This window comes from Falco punctatus (assembly GCF_963210335.1).
Source record: "Falco punctatus genome assembly, chromosome: 1".
Taxonomy (NCBI): Eukaryota; Metazoa; Chordata; class Aves; order Falconiformes; family Falconidae; genus Falco; species Falco punctatus.
This window is the reverse complement of record NC_137580.1, coordinates 67,166,754-67,187,933: the sequence shown is the minus strand read 5'-3', so window position 1 is coordinate 67,187,933 and position 21,180 is coordinate 67,166,754. Positions and strand designations below refer to the sequence as shown.

At 47.9% G+C, this 21,180-nt stretch overlaps 1 protein-coding gene across 1 annotated transcript in view; it reads right to left on the bottom strand.

Annotated features, from left to right (window-relative positions):
* The window catches only part of ELOVL6 (ELOVL fatty acid elongase 6), a 77,462-nt gene extending 63,969 nt beyond the window's left edge, over positions 1 to 13,493 (bottom strand). Inside the window, exon 1 of the mRNA XM_080374071.1 lies at positions 13,176 to 13,493. Coding sequence (XP_080230197.1) covers positions 13,176 to 13,264 — 89 coding nt within the window. The 5' untranslated portion in view covers positions 13,265 to 13,493. The remainder of the gene's footprint in view (positions 1 to 13,175) is intronic.
* Between the last annotated feature and the right edge of the window lie 7,687 nt (positions 13,494 to 21,180).

Here is a 21,180-nt window from a genome sequence, read left to right as displayed (position 1 = left end):
GTTTAATCTCCATGTTTTCTAGTGATCCCCCACATATTACCATTCACTCCATAGCCACATCCTGCACTTACATCCTCTTCATCGGTATTCCTGCGGGAAGCCTGGAGGATGGCAGCTTGTTCCAAGTTCAGCAGCACTCATATCTCTGTCTGAATCACAGCTACGGCTAATGCTAGAGCCATCTCATGTACTCATGCACAAAAACGTACATCCTCTTCCCATTCAAGTCACAGGCATGTCTCCCACTGACTTGGATGAATCCCAGACCCCAATTTTAATAGTGAAAGTCTTTGGAAGTCTGTAGTTCTCTGGATGAGCACCTTACCCACTTTTTGAGCAAAGCAGGTTGAGCAGGATAGTCCAAGGACCAGACTTCAGGGCATTATCATAGCAGCCTGTGAGATGCAATTAGAGGGATTTACAATGTAGAGTATTTGCCCCCACTCGTGAATCTAGAAGGAAACCACTCAGACTGCATGGGTACAACACTTCAGGCACACAAGCCATGAGCACCTCTGCATACATGCTCTCAGGGGCACCGAATACCAAAGACACATCACCTCCACTCTGGGCCTGCTTTCAGGAATGCCAGGCAGGCAGCCTCCGGGCAAGCCAGCCAGAGCAGTCTGACATCCACCACCTCTGCCGGTCCCTTCCCCTCCGTCACGGGAGGTCACAGCCCCAGGAGAATTCATGACAGGCAGCCCCGGCACAGGCGGCCAGCTCACCTAACCACAGCAGTGGTTGCATCTGTGTGGCACGGGGCATAAGTTCAGCACTGGGAAGCTACTCCAGTGCCAGCAAACCCATGGCAACCCACCTTGAGATCACCCCCTTGTGCAACCCGGGTGGACAGGGAGGCCATCCCTGTTGCCTCACAGGCTGGCTGACATTCAAGGGGCAGAATTTCACCCAGCAGCCAGGGAAAACACGCGATGGTACAAAGCTTATGTCTGACACACTTCAGCTTACTGTACCTGCAGCGGGAAGCTCTCCAAAGTCTGTCGTTCTTTTAATGTTGTATAGGACTTGGGAGCTAAGAGCAGAGACCTCAGCTGAAAGTCAGTGGAATTGGTCATTCTAATCTGGCAAGAATTCCAGTTGCAATGGCTTTGGGCAGGTCTCAGAGCAGCCCTGATAGCTGTGCAAAACCACCACTTTCAAGGTATCCCTCCTGATGTTAGAAATGTTACATTAAAAAGGTTTCTGTTATTACATCATCTAACTCACCAAGAATGTGACTGTGGGATTCAGTCTAGACCTTAGCAAAGCGCAAAAAGATACTAAAATGCTGTAACTCTCCATGGTAATACAGTGAACACAAGTGTCCCTCTTTCAAGATATACAGCTATTTTAACAACACAAGAACTATTTGAAATTCCAGAGTCAAGACTCATTCTTGAAAAGTTAAATAAGGCAAATGGGTTAAAGATGTCTGAAGCTAAATTCACATCCCCTGTAAACAGATCCAACACAATCAAGTTTAATGGAAAGGGGCCTAACTCTCCGCCAGCAATAAATATGGACCGTAACTAAGGTCATCAGGACACAGCCTATGAAGACAAAATGCTGGAACATAATAGTAAAAAGTTTAGGCAAGACACTTGTGGTATGTCAAAAGCTTCCCTCAATTGTATATGCCATTTTAATTGCTGCAATTCAAAACTGCTCACCATACTTGCAAGAGTTCAAGGTAAACCAGAGGACCACCCTCAGTATCTTACATACGGCGCACACCCACTCTGAAGCCACCAGCATTTCATTAGAGAAGATGCTCCGTGACACAACCGCTGAAGTCACAGCGACCACTAAGGCAAAAAAGAGCATTTGGAAAGCCTGAGGTTGGTTTGTTTAGGATTTTTCCAGCTAGTGACTGGAAACTGGCTTTTAAAAGAGAGGCCCCTTTTGTACCAGGATATGACAGGGGCCAAGGAAAGCTACAAGCAAGCACTCTTCTTTTGTTATTGCCCCATTCCAGAAATCAAGGACCAAGCCACTTCATGGGAAGGTGGCTGCAGGACTACCCCAATGCAGTACTTTTCCTGTTCATGCAGAGACAGCTCAGGGCCAGGCCCGCGCCGCCCAGCTCCATCAGCCCACACGCATCAGCTGTCTCCCACTGCACAGGCTGCTTTGCGTAAGCATCCAGGGCTTCCCCAGCCACCTGCGCTGCTGGCTTGCCTGTTCCTAAACGGGAAAATAACCTAGAGAAAATGAAAGAGGGAAGGGGAAAGGGCGATAAAAAGGAAAAATCAAATAGATTCTGGAAAAAGAAGAAAATGCATGGTGGGGGAGAAAGGAAGAAGGATGATTGGAAAAACTATGGTACGATTAGCTCCCTGGAGTCTCGATTCACTCCGTGGAGTCTCACTGTATTGATGCAGAGAAGGGAGTGGTTTTAGGATGCAACTTAACTCTCTCAGCTCCCTATTTCAGGATGAGATGACTCAGACACCTTACATAGCAGGTGCCTATATGTGGTCAGATGAGTCCCATCACCAGTGCCTGCAGGGTGCTCAAAGGACTGAACGAGTGAGCAGTAATATAAACTGTATGTGACCAGCAAATACCAGGATCCCGGACATGCAAACCTCCCAAGCAGGATCAAAGGACCGATGTGGAGGAATCTGGGAAAGGCATGCACTCTACCTACCATCTTTATACAGGGGTACCATTACACAAGGACCACCTCTTATAAACATCTAGGGCCGAGTTTTCAAAATGTTTTTCAGTAAAACATTTTCTTTAATTTCCTAACAAGCACAAGCATCCTGGGTACAACAGCCTTGTGACAGCCTAGATCTAAGTCTTGCAATAGGAACACCTGGTGTTGATTCTATCTTTCAACCTAAATTCTGAAATTTTTCCCATGATGTAAGCACTGATGTAGGAGGGGAGCTCTTCGAAAATGCTGGAAAGGTGATGGGAAATTGTTAAAAAAAAATAAAAAAAAATCAGATGTGATATTAGAAGTCAGTGAACAAGGACACATTAATTGAGGATTCCTTTCAGTACTATAATATTACTTTTACCATACTGTTTGGCTGTCTGGAGCTGTCCCTCCTGTGCTGGGACAGATGCAAAACCCCCACCAGGTCACAGAGATGGTGGCAATATGGCTGCATGGATCTGGCTCTCTTAGTCCAAGCAACAGTTTAAACCTTTTCAAAAATAAAACTGGTTTTGTCTGCCCGGAGTACTACTAGTCTTAAAGTAAACCCACAAGCTATTAGGAGCAAGACAAGAGTTTTTCACAGCATCCATGGGCAGTGCCTCGCACGGGGAGAATCTCGCCTATCATCAGACCCCTAGAAACGCTGCAGTACGTAGGATTGCTGTGTATTTTCAGCATGAATTGCCAATCCAACTATGATTTTAAAATAATTTAACTCCACAGTATTTACAGAGTTCTGAAACAAGAAATAATGATTTAACAAAATAAACTGATGGTCTGTATACGCAGAGCCATTGCAAGAGGGAATGTCACTTCCAGACAGTTCTGGCATGACTGGTACCAAAAATAGTGTTTTCTTCATCAGGCATGTGATTAAAAATGGGTATTTAAGCACACAGAAGCGATCAGGTCAGATCAAAAGTTGAATTAGGTCAGCATCTTGTTTCAGACAGTGGCCAAAACCAGTATCTTATGAAAAAATGTATCAGGGCAACGCCATCACAAAATAGACAACATTAAGCATCTTGAAATAATTCCACCTGTTAACCTGTTTCATCTGGAGTCTGCTATCAATGCTGTGCATTCTCATCAGCAGTTCCACTTAGCACACCCTCACAGCTTCAGGTTTTATCTAGAAAACACAGTGAAATAACCAGTGGGTTTTTCTGTGTTTGGGTCAGTTGCCCATGAGCATGGAGATGCCCATGCACAAGGGCCAGGTGCACGTCCACACCTGAGAGAGGGGTTGGGGATTGGTCTTTCCAGGTGTATTTATACTGTTGATGGCTCAACACATTTGCCCTTACTAATGCTCTTGACTGGCCTTAAGTTTTATGTTCAGGGATTACTGAGGCCATCAGATATCAAAACCAACATACTCGATTTGAGGAGCTCATAATCACGGATGATGTCCCATTAATTTTTTTGCTCAGTTTGCAGGCTTCATATGCTGAAACTAATTACCAACAAATGGTAAAATTCTATTTAAAAGTTATCATCATCAGATGTTAACAGTCTGAAGTTTTATTGGACTATGTGAAGGACAGTTCCTTCCATAACTTTGCAAATAAGAATGGTCTGGACTTTTGCAGTTTAATCCCATGATACCAACAATAAACTGCCTTGCTTCCGATATTACAGCTGCTCTTCTTACTCCTCAGTTACCACAATCAAGGAGACAAACTTTGCCCCACATCCTGGACAAGAATAAACTATTTTTCAGTGCCAGTACAAGTGTAAAGCTGCACAGTAATACTGTATGATTTTTTAACTTATGATGTAAGACCATGATGTTTTCTGTACTGTTTTAATGTAGTTACTCATACGAGTATTACCACCTCAGGATCCCCTTTGTGACATGGTAAAAAAACCACCTTCAAATATCGCCAGAAGGGAGTCATTCCCCATTTTAGAGATGAGGAACTGAGGCACAAAGAGCAATTTTCAGAGATGACACGGGTCCCTGATTTCCATCGAACTCATGGGACTCGGGCACTTTTCAAAGAACTGCACCTGACTGATGCCTGACTCGTGCAAGGTGGCTATGGCTGCATTCAGTTTGAAGTCAGGCTCCCCACATCCTCAGAGTTGTACTGATCACCATTCCCCTGCATGCCATGTAGCACATAAACCAGTACATGTACCCTGCAGAGCACAAAGTCCCTTGATGTGAGGTAAACCGTTGACGCGCATCACCCCCTCTTCTTCCCCACTCCAAATACCAGCTCTTCCCACAGGAGGTCAAGGTCAGCAGATGCAAGATCTGCCCATCATTTCATGGCATGTCTGCTCTGCAGGATCTGGGTCCATTCGCTAGCCAAACTGAAGTCATGTCGGTTTTGGAGTCCTTCCACTTTGCTCCTAGCCCGTAAGTAAGACTCATAGCAATCAACATGTAAGATGTCCTCACAAAAATCAACAAGACTTGCAATTGAAAGTTTGCAATGGAACACATAGTACAAGACACACAGTGAAAGGCAGGATCGGGTACTGTTGCTACTTTGGATCTGTAAGCAGCAATAACCACATTAGCAAACACTGCACACGAACTGATAGAATTTTCTCCTTGAATTAGCCTGGGAGCAATCACAGCCCTGCTGTTTCCTGTTCTGCTGCTGGCTTGCTTAATGCTAAGCTGGGTGTCCCCACAGAGCACCCCACCAGGCTGCACCAGCCTCCCACAACAAACCCAGCACCACAGGATGCGATCCTGTGACATGAGCAGGAGCAGCATGGCTTGTAGTAGCAACAGTATGGGATGCTTCAGTCAGGGACGGGTCACCACAGTGCTCAGTGCTGTGTAGACACAGAGTAAACACAAAACCTTCTACTCCAACCCAGGACAAGGCTCAAGTGGGCTGACAAAATGGTTGCCAAGAAAAAAAGTACTGGGTAGCAGAGTGCGGGTAACGTCACTACACTGGTAACTCACGTGCTGATATAGTCTGAGTCAGTTAAAAGTTTTACATTTTAGCTGATGCTAATTTACATTTTAAAATAATAATGTTTTAACCTCTGCCCATACCCATTAAAAGGAAAAGCATCTAAACTCTCTCTTGATTAAGCTTTCCAAGAAGTGTTTTACATCATCTTGTCTTCTGCAGTCCCAGTGGGCTCTGTACTACAAAATCATTCTCAAAGCTGTGGAAAGCTCCATAAACACTAATAAAAATTTACCCTCGAAGCAAAAAAAGAAACACCAACTGTGCAGCCTTCAACATCTCCAGCTCTGTACTGACAACACCTTTGCGGAAAAGGTTCTCTGCATTCCTCATCAGTCTGTGCCTCCTCCCTGGACCCCCAACGCACCAGGGTACCAGCCTGCTAACACAGTCATGAAGACCGAAGTACTACAGCCTCTCCCTTACAAATTGTTCCCCCTTTTTGTCTCCATATTTATTGCTAAGAGTCAGCAGATCAAAGTCAAGTGAAAAGGGCTTGGGATAGACTCCTGAGCAAGGGGCAGAGGTTGCACAATGACATAAAGGGAAAAAAGCCTACAAAACATCCTTTTATTCCCAGTACCACTGTGGATGGCTGTGGAGAAGAGACTGATGGCAAACACAGCACATAAATTTGAGAGTTAAATACCCTCAAAAAAAGCCAGACCTTTCTCCGCTGAGACCAATGGGAACATGGCCACGTTTAACTCTTTAAGGAGCAGTAAATGCACTGGACATGAATGCTCACTGTGTTTTCAGCAGGGGGGGTCAGGGAAAAGGCCAGCTGTGTTAGGTGTTGCAGAAAATGGGAGTAATCAAGACCCCTAATCGTGCAGTGAGTTACAAGCAGCATCTCCTGATTATTCTGAGCCCCGTTAAAAGGCAATATAATTAACAGCAATTAATAGTAATAAAAGGCACAGAGTTCACTAAAAGACCAGGATCTAACAAATGATTTCAGCCTGTCTACAGTGCTTCTCTTACCAGGTTACAGACAACCAGACTGTGCCCGTCTGAGGGAGGAGAATATGGAAGCTGTTCCCACATAAATTTTATTCACTGCTTTTAAAGAATACATTTTTTAAGGATTTCTGTGTTGCAACATATATACATATGTAGTGTCTGCCTCAGAAAAACTAACAGGAGGAAAAAATGCACCAACCTAAATAACAGTAGCTCATCATCAAGGTATGCTAAAAAATTGGCAACCATGAAAGGAATGCCGCTGTGGTGCCTAGGAAGAGCCCAGAAGCATGTGCAACCTGACAGCTAAACAGCCAACAATATCTCACATGCCATCACACGAACTGCTGTCTTCTTGACACAGGGCAATTACCTTGGCCAAAGACGTACTTTGCGCTCAGGCTGCCTTCACCGGGGGTGCAGAGGGGCCCGTGGAAGTTGATTTCAGGTTGTACTTTTGCCAGGACTGATCAAGTATAGACACTACCACATAACAGGAAGGATATCCACCACATGCCACCCCAACACTGCATCTTTGTGAAGCTTGGCAGACTGGGAAGTTGGACCAGCATGCTGGCTGCCTCCTCCCATCAGCTTTGTGTGGATTTAACCAGAGCAGTCTGCCTGTCTGTCTCTGCATAGGTGCTTGTTATCTACAAGTTAGCAGAAATAACCACAGAGGTGAACATACCACCTTCCAAGGCAAAAACTTCCTGTGATTCAACAGGGCCAGGGCATTTAGAGGAGGAAGGAGACAGCTGGGCACTCCGCACCCCAATCCTAGGGGAAATCAGCTTCTTCCCATTGATCCTTTGCCCCTCCACAAAAATGCACCCCGACTCCAGGGGTTCATGCCACCATTTGCCACTCAGCCTGCGCATGCACAAACTCCCCTGCTTTCACAATATATGCCTAGTTGATGACCTACTTTTACAAAAGTGCCAAAATAATCCAGCATCCTGTATCTCATCCCAAATCAAAACGCTGCTGAATGTCCATATTCACTGTTGAAAATGATGGCAAGCTCCTAAATCACTTCTTGCTCCATTCTTACAAGTTTATTATTCCCACAGGCACATGGTGTTTCACAAAGCAGAAGAGATGTCTTCACTCTCAGAGGCTTAAAAATTAATGAAGCAACATGATGAGAGATGTGTTCATACTCTAGGGACAGAGTAAGCAAAAGGCCAAAGCCTGTGTGGCAATGGTGGGCTGAATCCAGAAGACACAGATGTATTTATCTTCAGGATAAGAATAAATTTTTGTGCCACCATCTTTTTCTTTTTTCCTTTTGTTTTTTTTTCCAACCACACACAGAGACAGAAAATACCTGAACTCTGAAAGGACATGTACTTTTACTCCCCATAGACTCCATCCTTGTACTTTCAAGGAGCTAAAGCTCTGTGATGCTCCAATACACAGGCCTTGTGCTCAAAAACGCCCATGGGATGGAGGAAAGGCAAAGGAGCAGGTACCCTCTAATCTCTGCAGCACTACAGCTGCCATGCACCAGTGGCCCTGGCAGCTTTATGGCCAGTTTGCACCAGAGAGCAGCAAAAAGCCCCTCTGGGGGATGGAACGTGGAGGTAGGCTAAATTCTTGGACTGACTGAATTCTGCTCGAGTTAAACAGTCTCTCTGTGGCAAAGAGCAACGCATACATGCTCGCTTTGAGTCCTTGCTGCAGCAGAGAGGACAGGGTGACTGCAGTGTCCCCTCCACATACCTCGCTGGCATTTAGCAAGAGCTCAGGAGGGGAAGAAAAAAAAAAGCCAGCCACAACAAAAACCAAAAAGTAATTTACATCAGGTTTTGGCTGCCACACACATATGCCTGGAGAGGTTCACACACAGCTGCTCACTCTTAATTTCTGCATGAGGTAAGAGCGGCTTAAGGGGGTGAGGGAAGCTTGGGAATTCAGCAAATTTAGGAAACAAACCTGTCTAGGTCAGTGGTGCTTGTGTGAATTATTAAAAGGCAAGTGCATTTCCAGATCCATTGAGCTGACCCTCTGCTCTTCCATATCCATCTCCAGCTTTGACTGGAAAGAGAACCACACCAAGGGATAGATGTCTTTCAGCACTGGCTGTCGTTCCTGCCTCTCGCCACATAAAAGTTTCAGTAACAAAAGGTTAAAAATAACTTACTGCACCAGGATGTTTGGGGCTTTTTTTGTCAAACACACAAAACATTTATACCCATCTAAGGTTCGCAAAGTCAGTTTCAGAGTCGAGTTTGAGTTTACAGAGCCCTTGAAAACCGAAAAACGCCCAGCTGCCCTTACACGGCGCTTCGCTGCGCGCTCGTGCAGGAGCTCCCGCCGCGCCTTGGGGACCCAGCGCTGCCTGCAGCCGCTGCGCCCGGCCCCCGGGGCTGCCCGCCGGCACGGCGCGGCCGGCAAGGGTTAAACCGCCGCGCCGCAGGGACAGAAGCCGGGGAGGCAGCAGGGAGCGGGGGGGGGGGGGGGGCGGGGAGGCAGCAGGGAGCGGGCGGCAGCGGCGCGGACCTCGGCAGCAGCCGGCGGGGCAGCGCGGGGAAAGTTTCTGGGATTTTGGGCGAGCCCTGGCGTGACGTCAGCTCGCCCAGATAATCCCGGCGCAGTCAGCACAGGCCTCCTGCCTCCCCATTGGCGAGCCCCCGTCAGCAGACATCTGAAGATAATTATTATTGGCCAGGCAATTATAACAGGAACAACTGTCACCTCGCGCCGATGCCCGGACCCGGCGCCTGCAGCGCGGCGGGAACGGCCCCGCCAGCCCGCGCGCCCGCCTTCCCCCAGCACCTGCCGGTCTTCGCTCCCTCACCGGCTGCAGCTGGGAAGCGGGATCTCGGCGCTGCAACCCTTTCTGCTGTACGTCTGACCGAACCGTGAATTTTCTGCAAAAATAATAGTGTATTTATTCACAAGAGCGAAAGGACTCGAGCTGCATTAATTCTCACGCAGCAATTTAAGGAGGGAAAAAAATCCTCTGCACATTGTTTACTGCTTCCCTCTTTGAAGAAGTTTGGGAGCAGCCCCGGGAGGGTTTCATTTGAGAAATCATTTTAAGCATTTATTTTAAAACACATTTGACTTATCACACTGAAATCAAACCTCCGGTAGTCAGAACATGATAAGAGAGAGTATCGCTTTAAGATAAGATAGACTATCTTAAGAGCTACCTGATGGCACTATACAAAAAGGTACATTAACGACCGCTTTTCTGGGACATAAAGGAGTTTCACGAGAGTCAGCGGGCCTGCTGGTTCCCTGACCTCCAGCAGAGTTGTCACAGCATGTGTAGGGAAGGCAACTCGCTGGTGGCTCTCACCCTCCAGAGACCAGCAGGCCGCCCCCGCAGCCTGCCACCTCGCCCTGCCACTCGTGCCTCCCTGCAGCAGGCCCAGGCAGCCTGGGGCCTATACCATAAGGGCACGCACACACATAAAGCCAAGCATTCAGGGAGGCATAAACCCATAAGTTCGTAACTATCAGGGAACAGACTATTCATTTTTCCTCTGTGTCAGAAGAGTAGCCTCTTTACAGCACTGCTAATCTAGGCCCAGGCTCTAACGAGGTCCCAGCGCAATGCACACTGCAGGATGGGGGCCTCCCTGAAGTGAAGCAGGAACATCTGGGCTGAAGCGAGGAGGACCCTGTTCACTGCTGTTAGACCACTCCACCGTCAGATGGGCTCCATTCATGCCAGCCTCAGAGGGATGACTTCCAGGGGCAGATGGCAGTGAGAAAACAAACCCTAGGACCATGGTGTGTTGGAGAAAAGCCTGGGTGCCAGGGACTGGAGAGGGCAGAGGACATGCACTTACCCCAGAGAGCGATGGAACTTGGAGGAGGCTCAGAGGACAGAGGCAAAGGAGGGGCAAGCCTTGGCTGAACAGAACCAGCCACTTCATTTCTTGCACCATGATCCATCCAGACCAACCATACTGGTACCTAGGGGTATGCCACTACCCCTAGGCTTTGTGTTCAAGCTTTTCCAGCTTTAGGCTTACACAGTTATAATTAAAAGGGCTTGTCAGTGATTTAACCAGCTCAGAACCCAGAGGGTATGTAAAGGGATTCATGGCCTTCCTGAAACTGAGCTACATCTTCATATGCAACCTAGTCAGACTCCAAAGACGCTCCTCAAAATCCAAGACAGGGTCAACTCCTTAGAGCCAACTCATCCCTCCTAACACCCTACAGCATCTGTTTTTGCTGGCCTTGTAAGGTATCAAGAAATATTTCCGAGATGAAGTAAAACAACAAATGCCACACCTATAGACTTTGTTTACCTCCATCTTAAGCACTATAATAGTATTGCATCCTAATTTAGAGATTACAGTATAAAAATCTTGCCACAGTCTTTCCTGAAGCAAGTCCACTTAGTCCATCTTCATGTCCAAAGAATGAACAACCATGTTTATCCCTACAAACTACTACTTAACAACCTCATCTTAGGATGCTCTTACGTTAATAATGTGTACATTAAGGCTACGCCTACCAAGCTGAGAAGCCACATACTGCCACTGATGTCTGTGTAACCAAACCGATCATGTCACCCTGATATGAAGTAGAAAAGCCTTGTGTGGCCCTTAGCTGCCGTATTTTACCAGTCAAGCTCCCTCACAAGATTCAAGTGCTGGAACAGGACAGTGAATTTCCTGAAGATAAAAATGCACAATTTGACTCTTCACAGTTTCAGGTTTTCAGCAGCGTTTTCAGGAAATGCCTGCCACAACACAGATCTCAGTGGGTACTGCTCCATTTCACTTCCCAAAATGTTCCTGGGCCACAAGCAGATTGTTCTCCTTCAATTTCATGTGAATCAAAGGTATTAATTCATCAGTTCCCTTAAAGAAGGTGAAACTTTACAGAAAAGCATGTGTGCACAGATCACTGTGTCTCTTCAGCTGTACAGTAGCAGTGTAAAACTGACGGTCTCCTCCTCTGAACCTGGGAAGTGGAAGCCTGGCATTACAGGAGCCCCAGCTGGTGACCTCTGCAGCCCATGAGACTGCCAGGGAGACTTTAATAACACTGCTTAGCATTTATATAGTACCTGACATCTTCAAGGCACTCAGCCAATGTTACCCAAGTCATCAAAGTGCCTCATGAGGGCATTTCAGCATTATTATCCCCCATCCCCTGGGTCTTTCCCTGCTGGGGAAACTGAGACCTAGGAGAGATTATGTAATATTCCCAAGGTCATGTCATGAAGCACAGGAAAACCAAGAAGATGATACAGGAGTCCTGGTTCCTAATCGTGTTCTTTAAACTGCATTTGTCCTGGGTTATTTGCCTATTATATACACTCAGGTATCACCCTCTCTTACCAGTTTGTCCTACTCTGATGCCAATTTTCTTCTGGAACATGGACAAAATGGGAAGCATCCACCACTCCCAGCCCAAGAACATCTATATAGTCTCCCTTCTCCTGAAACATGAGTTACACTAGGCACCCCTCAAGAGCTAATGAGCTCACCTGCAGGAGAATGGAGAGAGACAGACACACATTTAAACGGTCATTTTAATTACACGGCCCTGAAAGATCTCCAGGTGAGTTACTAGAGGGTTCTAGCAAGTCCCTGGTTGAGATCTACCTAGGATTGCCAACCATTCTGCCTTGCAAATGGAGGCACCAAAGCTTGGACCCGCAGACGGTCCTATCCTGCCATCGTCACATGAGGGTGGCATGGGGAAGGACCTCACTTGGGATACAGTGATGAAGGAGCCTGAGAGAGCAGGCAGCACCGCCAAGGACATGCAGGCAATAGGAAACTCAGGGGCCAGCTGGGAAGAGAGACCACGGGAGCAGCAGGAATGACAAGCCTAGGCACCAGCTGAGGGCGGCTAGGGACAGTGCAGCTGGGGACAGCACAGCAGCAACCCGAGGTGTGAACACAAGGCCCATGCAGGTGGACGAAGCTGGGAGGAAGGTATGGGTGGGCATGATGGAGAGGGGGATCCCGACCCCGAGGGCAGCCCAGGGAACGCTCCCTCCACCCCTGCTGCCGGCCCAGGCCGTGTGCCTGCGTGTCGGCGAAGCTCCGGCTCGCCGCAGCCCGGGCCGCCCCGCCGGGTCTCCCCACAGCCCCCCGGCACCGCGCTGCACCGCTCGGCCCGGCTTCCCGGCCGCAAGCACACGCCGGGAAAGTTAATAGCCGCATGGGCAGCTAATGAAGTTTTATTAGGAGCTGGGGGAGGGGAGCGGGGAGGAAAAGGGGCTCCGCGGGGAGCGCAGGCAAACGCGCAACTTGTGTTAACGGGCGCGCTGCGCGGGGGGGCGGGAGGGAAGGAGGGAGGCCGAGGGCAGCGCCGGGGCACGTGTGCGGCTCCGCGCCGGGGGACCAGGGCTCGGCGAGCGGGGGCGGCGGCGCGGCTCGGGGCCCGCACCGCGCCGCCGGGCGGGTGCCCCGGCCTTGCATAACCCGGCGGGCAGGCGGCGGGGCGGCCCCCGCCCGGGCGCGCAGGTAGCGCCGGCGGCAGCGCCCGTGTGCCTGCGCACGGCGGCGCAGAGCCGCACCGCACCGCGCCGTACCGCGCCGGCCGGGCGCGCACCCGGATGGGCTCAGCGCCGACCCGGGCGGGCGGCGGGGCCCGGGGGCGGCACTCACCAGTTCTCCTGCATCCACTGGATGGCCGCATGCTCGTTGAACTGCTTCTCGAATTCGTATTCCTGCAAAGTCAACACTGACATGTTCATTGGCCCGGTGGCTGCGGAGCCGCTCCCCGCGCCGAAATGCTGCCTGCCGCCGCCTCGGGAGCCGGGCCCCTGCGCGCCCGCCGCCGGAGAGCCCCCGCCTCTGGCCTGGCCTGGCCCGCCCCGTCTCAGCGATACCCCGGGTTTAGCATAGCTCCGCTCCCCTCCGCGCCTCTCCTCCCGGGCCCGCCGGTCTCCTCCTCTTCTGCGGCCGCCGCGCAGCGCCCGGGGGCGGTGCGGTCTTAGTGCCCGCCCGCCGCCGCTGCCCGGGACACCCGCCCCTCGCCGTCGCCCCTCGCACGCCCCTCGCACACCCCCCGCCGCTTCGCACCGGGGCTGCGCTGCGGCCTGGCACGGAGGAACAGCCACCACGCCCCGCCCCGGGCCGTCAGAAATAACTACAGAAATAGGAAGCCCCCACCCCTGTGTTGAATCCCTACCGCAGTGCCCTGCGCGCCCGCCACGGCCACCCGGGAAATACAGCAGCACCCGCTGAGGTTTAGCCAGCAAAGCAAAAGCATACGCTGCACCCCCAAGCCCCCACCCCCCCCCCCCCTTCCCCGGCCCGTCCTTTTTGCATTTAAATTCCATATGCACCTGCTGCGAGTGCGGGGCTGCACCCGGGTGTCCCCGTGCGGGGGGCAGTGCTCGGCAGAGGGGCAGCCCCAGGCTCCCCACTGCGCACGGACACGCCGTGAAGTGTATTGCATGGATGGGGCAAGTGGAGCATGGGGCAGAGACCCCGCGGGAACGACCATTCGCTCGGCTTTTCTCGCAGCCGGGGCACACGGTGTTTACGTGTCCTTAATTTTGCCTTCCCGTCTCATCTGCCACATGCTGATGTCTCCAGCTGAGCTCTTCCGACTCCGGCAGCACCCTGGACGTGCTTTAAAGTGCGAGCTGGGCTAAAATAGCGGTCCCAGCCCCCACTGAGTTTGCGGCCTGAAGGCTGGAGCAAAAGGGCTTTTGTGTCAAGAAAGCCAGCCATAAGTGAGCAGATCTGGCACAGGTCAGCACGCTCTTGATTCTAGTGGACTTCAGTTCTCATTGACATGGAAGTGCTTTATGTCGTTGAACCTAAGCACTGAGGAAAAAACAAACAATAGAGCCCTCAAGCTGTGGGACATCAACAGCTAACCAGTGCAATGCCCCTGCTTGCATTTTGACTGTCATGTTCTTCAGAGTCGTGTTTTTCAGCTTTCCTCTTCTTTTCCCCTGCCAATTAGAACTTTTCATTTTTCCTAATGAGGGCTGAGTTTCTCACATTGTCATCTGACTGGGGGTTTTAGGCAAAACACCAACCATCATGCTGCTCACACTGAAACTGTAAGGTGGTGCTAAATTATTATTTATTACTATTTTAGTCAGAGGCCCGCAACAGATCAAGGTCCCATAGTCCTTTTCTCAAAGAGACTGCTGTCCGTATAGACAAGATGAAGGGAAAGTGAAACAGCCCTAACCTTGCTTTCCACATGGAGAAGCTCGGAGAGCTGCATGGGTTTGCAGAACTGCTTTGCATGGCCACTGAACTTGCTGGTGGAGTGGCGTTTGGGCAAAGCCGACTTCATGTGCACTCCTGCTCCAAAAGATTTGCTCCTAAAAGCATGTGTTAGTCTTCCAAATCCCCACCGGCAGGCAGTTGCAGTGGACAGGGACCCAAAGGCAGATGGGGGGAAGATCGATGGAGAAACCTTCAACACGGTCATAGATGACATTGTGTGGCTGGATGTAGCACAAGGTGAAGGGCTCCTCGCAGCTGCAATATTTGAGCTCAGAGCCATGGGATTGCTCCATGCCATCATGCTGGAGGATAAATGCTGCCCTACGGCAGGTGGCCCACATCCCCTGTTCCTCTGCCGATGTTTACGTGCCGATTTTACACCAATGTGCCGCCTCCAGCTGAAATATCTCCTGGTGGTGCTTTCACCACAGTGTGTGTCAGAACTTGCTCCATTAAAGGCTTCAGATGATATTGCTCATCCATCTGAACAACATCTTTAATACAGAGATGTGGAGAAATTAACATGTGATACCACAGCTGCTGGTGTATGTCAATGCTCTTTAGACAAAAATGACTAGGAAATAAACAAGGAAATCTGGACCCCGATTTTGAGAGAATATTTGTGTGTATGGTACATTTACTTCCATTGAGAGGCGGCATAACATTTTTTTCTATCTTAAAAGTGGAGTTGTTACCAGAAGTTTTAATTTGGGGGGGTGGGGGGAATCGATATCCCTTTTTCTGCAATCCAAATTATTTTTTATTAGAAACTTGGGTGGTTTAATGGCTTATCCCATCTGATTATTTCATGAGTACCTGGTGGGTTGAAATTTATGGCCTGGGAGTTTGTTTCTTCCAGAAAACAGTTTTCCTCAGAGAACAGAGATGCCCCAAATGCAAGGTTTCCAGAGTGCATAAATGGATTTTAGAAATCCTGGAAGCAGCTGATTAGCCAGAAGGTCTGAGACCTGCTCCCTTACACTGGTGGCTTCCTGAAGTTGGTGCCAGAGCTGGTGAGGTGGACAGGATAAAGCTGAAGGTTATAAAATCCTATGGCAAGCGCTTTTCTAGGGTTAGGACAGCCACGGCACTTCAGATGAGGTTGACTATTGTGCCCAGGGTTTCTGTCTGGAAGTATCTACCCTGTGAGCTCAGCTGCCTTCCAGACTCCCAAAGCATCTGTGTGGCATTCAATGCTCATTCAGGAATGCTGACCGTGCAAGGCATCACACAGAAGTTAAGTCCCTTGAAAATCAGCTGTAACAGTTTCAGAAAATACAGTAACAGCCTCTAAACGCTAAAATCCTACTGGGATTAATATGAGTCTCAAAAGCTCACCAGGGATTTCTCCAGGTTTTCTGTAGCTCACAGGACTTCTACATAGGTTAATCAATCTGCAAGGCATCACCTTCCCGTCCTGGTCTCATGGGGGACATGAATACTTGAAAATTGCCCCTAGCATGTAACTATCTGCAAGTTAATACTTGCAAGTTAATATGAAGCTTGGGGTCACCGACAAAATCTGCCTGGACAGTGGAAGAACATATAAAATCTTCTTGGCCTTGAGGAGTTTGTAAACCCTGCTTCTAGTTGTTTATATGAGTTCCAGTCAAGAACAGTAAACATATAGTATATTTTAAGCAGAAATAACTTTTATGTAGCCATTTTTGAAGTAATTAATTCTCACATAAAAGAAGGAACTTGAAGTGAAAGTTGCAAATACCTTTCAGGAGAAAGGATGCAGGGAGAATGCTATGGTTTCAAGAGACAGGGAATACAGCCTTAGTCCCTCTGCGTCATTCATGTGTACTTTTGTATCTTTTTTTCCTATGTGGTGCCCATCTCATTCAGTAATATGAGTTACTGAGCATTACTTTTTATTCCCCTTATTTAGCATCTCTCCTAAGGCTGTATAGAAGGCGTAGCAGCTAAATACTGCCTTTTTCTACCAGATATATGTTAATACCCTTTCCATTTTACCCAAGACCCTTTGGTTGAATAATGCAAGCAGATTCATTCAGGATTTACAAAGAACTATCTAATCAGGTTGGGCACCTTACCATTATCATTCCTGTTACTAAGCAAATACTTTTTCATCCCTGTCACAGTGTTTATTTATTGCAAAAACCATTAGGCTTCTATTGCTGTAAGGAGTAATTTTGAATAGTTTGTCGTACTGATGTATAGCTAAGTCTCAACTAAACCCTTACCAGCTGCTGGGAAATTAGATGCTATATTGCTGACAATCAATATAAGGTATAGTAAGTGGCAATGAGAGTTGGCACTGTGATTTAAACATAACATCAATAACTAAAACAAACAAAAACTTGAAGGAGGCCTTGTGCTGGAAAGCTTTTTTCCCAGCTGTATCAATTAATGCATTAAAGGATTTAATCTCTCTGTGATTTTGCCATACTTGAAAGCAAAGCAACATACAAATAATGGAAGCCATGGAAAACTGGTTTCTCCTATATACACCATAATCTAGAAACAGTTGGGTGGTGCCCTTGGATACGGTAATGGGAGTTGTACCAAGAATGAATAAGGGGCCTCCCTCGGACTACTAGCCAGTCCTGACTGGTCCTAACAAAAAGAAAGGTTTCAAGTGCCAGGGAACAAACAAAAAATAGCCAGGGGATGTTTATGGGCAGCCCAAGTCTACCTGGCAAGTCAGGCCTGCAAATGACGTTAGTCAGTGCCACTGCGTTATGCCTGGACTCAAACACGGACAGCTGGGAAGTTGCTTGGACAGATGCCGTGGTAAGCCTAAACAAACCCTATAAACACACTGTTGTACTCAATAAGTCTCAGCTCATAATAAATCAGTAGTAAGCACTAATGAGAATTAAAGTGTCATAAGGGAATTTACAGCAGAATTATTGTGTTATCTTTCAGGTCCACAAAATAACCCATGACGCAATGTACTCCCGTTCTATTGTGCTACAGTGACCTGGGACTTCAGCTTGATGGCGCACTTAAAAATCACCCATGTGCTCTAAAACCACCTAGATCTAAGTCTTCTGCAATATTTTGAATGCGGCTTATGGCATTACAACAGAAATTACAGGCAGCAGCAAGGTGCAGAGTGCGCTGCAGGATTTTGAATGCGGCTTATGGCATTACAACAGAAATGACAGGCAGCAGCAAGGTGCAGAGTGCGCTGCAGGGTCCAGGCAGCAGCTTCAGGGTGCAGCTCTTGTGGTTAGCTCAGACAGAAATCTGCCCCTCCTCATCGTCAGGTCTGTGCCTTAGATTGGCTTCATAAAAGCTCACTGTGGTTGTAAGTGGGGTAATTACATATTTGCTTTCACGTGGTTCACCTCCTCAGCCCCTCTCAGTATTTTCTGAGAATAAGAAGCAGAAACATTTTCCAATTCATGCTGAAGCTCTAGGCCATGGTTTGTGGAAAGAAGTGGAAAATCTCCGTGGTTTCGAAGCACATGAAGTCTTGCGCATAAAATATAATCCAACAGCAAGACTTCCCTCATTACAGCCTGGAATCACAGAACTGGAATTTGCCATCTTTGCGTACAGTAGTAGCAGTTCTAAGCATATCCCAGGTGGTATTCATTCACAGGCAGAAGACACGAGGTTTCTTCCACATTATCTGCCAGTACATCTGTAGACCCATGGAGTGTTTCACCCCTACAAGCTGGGGAGAGCACGACACCAACAGCATACTTCCTTCCCTACAAACTTGGGCTGGACAATACCAGTATATCTGAGAGAAAATAAATCGACTTTCATTGCTGAAAGGCCAACAAAAATAATCTGTTTTAAAGGGAAGGAGGTGAGAGAGAAGTGAAAGACAAAAAGTTCAAACATGGGCACATCAGTTTGGAGCTGGATGCCTTCACTGAATCACCTAAGTTTGCATGCCGAGGTCATGCTAAAGGTCTATAGTAGAAGTTGGAATAGGAACTGCCTTTTATGATGTTTGATGTCAATCCATGTATTTGCTTGACATTCCTGCATATTGCGTTTTAATTGAATTAGGTTTAAAAATGGAAAAGGTGGTTGAAATAATGGGGTCTGTGCAATCATGTTCTGAAGACTAATTTAATTTCATGTTGCAGTATAAAGAGCCACAGAAGCAGAAAGCATTGCTTCAAGTGATTAGTGTTGTTATTACAGCTGTCTGTTTATGGGTGGGTATGTGTATATTTTGGGTGATGAGTGGAGAGGTACAAAGATAACGAATGGTAATTGTGTCTACTTCAACCTTAACTTTCTGTGCTTTTTTTATACTTTGAATTTCTTGCAAGCCTGTTTCTGCATATTTCATTATCTTGGAAAGCAAGCGAAAAGCTGGCAAGCACTTCGATGAAGTGGCTGCAGAGCAAAATACTGGGCACCCTGAAAATCTTGTGGTTGGGTTTTTGTCTTCACAGTTTCAGCCTCTAGAGCGGAGCTTACCTGCCAACTCCAATTAGGAAAGTGTCATCAAGCAAGCCTTGACTCTTCACCTGCTTGTGCTCTGTGCAGGTTTAGCTGCTTCCAGGGCCAGCACCAACTGATATTGCTCTCTCTCCTGAACAAGTCAGTTCACTCCCTTCCCTAAAAAACTGATAATGCAACAGTGGTATTGCCAAATGGCTCATAGGCTTTATTTCAACTGTCACAGCTTGCAGTACATACAGATAGTGATTCTGCTACAGGGTTTTGTGCTGTATCTTGTAGTGGCCCTGGAAAGTCCTGCTGACCTCAGCAGGGATGAGATGCAGTAGCACGCTTGCTGTCTGAGGCAGTGGAGTCAGTGATGGGATTTGGAAATAGTGCTCAGCCCACTAGCTGCCCATTCATAGATGAAAGCCATCACTTGGGCTCTTCAGTAGGATGGCAATAACAGGATTAATTCCTGTTAATTATTGCTTAACTATTACAGTTAAGATTACTATTACTTACCACTGTCATTAAATCAAATGTGAATGTGCTACACAAATGCTATGCAGAGGTTATTAAAATGCAGGACTGGAGGGTGGGACTCAGTCAATTACGCTGCATATTCTCCTTCCTGCTGCTGAGATCATACAGGTATGCACAAAGGCTCACTGATTAGAAAGGGGAAAAAGAAGGTCTCACTCTTCCATGTAACAATGTGACATTTAGCCATACAAATATTGATTGTATTCTATTTCAGGGATTGGGGGGTGGGGGGGAACCACCACAAAAAAAAACGAGTGCCTAGGCTGATTCTTCAAAACTGAAAATGGGAAATGATTGCTGAGCTTTTCTCTTCTTCTTTCACTGCATCAGTTGGACCAGTCCTGCAGTCAGTAAGGAAGGAGGTATAAAAGCTGAGTAAATCTTTATAGTCACCTCCTCTAAAATCTTTAGCTTTACATAGCAATGTCACTTGCTCTGTGCCATCTGGAATCTGTGCAAAAATAGCCTATAAAAGAACTTTACTTTGCAATTTAGAGTTGCATGCACTTTAGAGTACAAGAAAGTAAAGTTGTATGGAAAAGTAGTTGCACAGAGAATCTGTTTTTAAAGGGCTGGCTTTAATTTTTAAACACATCTCTGAACATCTGGACACACGGGTATTTTTTGGCCTCAGAAGTGCTTTTTGTTGGCATAAAAAAGGTATTCTATGTTAGCATTAGATTAAATACATGAAGAAATAAGAACAAATTAAGATGATAATGAAACCGCCAGGATTTTTGTAGGAATTCAGCGGGGCCAAGGGGAAGATTTTGTACCCAGCTGTATATCCAACCTGCTGTAACTGTTTCAGAGGTAGGGCAGGCTCTGCCACTGCTGCTCAAGCCTAGGAGCACCCCATCTCCCAGGCAGTTTTATCAGTGTAGCTGGAGCTCTGAGGACTCTAACTTTAGTTACTTCAGTCTCGACTCATTTTCAGAGAGACGGGTGTCTGGTACTGCCATGTGACATGTCCTCCAGTATTCTTCCTGGCCTCCAGCAGCTGTTCCCCTAAATCCCATGTCCTGTCTGCTGGCCCCAGGGATGTGCTGGATGGATACCCTAGCCACCTACCCACGGAAGCGGACACCTGCACTTGGGATACATGGCCATGCCTGTGTGCCACAAGCTGTTCGCATTCCGACCGAGGAGCCACAGGAATGACTCTTCTCGAGGTTGCCAGTTGTTTGAAGGATGAATGCTATTTGGGGAGTGTTCCAAAATAACAGGTCATCCTGCTCTCTTTGCTCCAGCCAATTGTCACGCTAGCAGGCAGAGACCGCCTGGGTGGAAAGGCTGAGCCTGGTTGCCATGGAAGGGCTGTTTCTGCTCGCTGCTCTCCTTCTGGTCATGCACCCACTGCTTCCAAACCTCTGGCACTCTCCTGACCCCTCCATCAGCTCACTCAGCTCACTACAGTGGGTAGGCAAGGCACCTTAGGGGGAAAAAAAAAAAAGTAAGTAAATAGCTTGCCTAGTGAATTGCACTGGCTCCC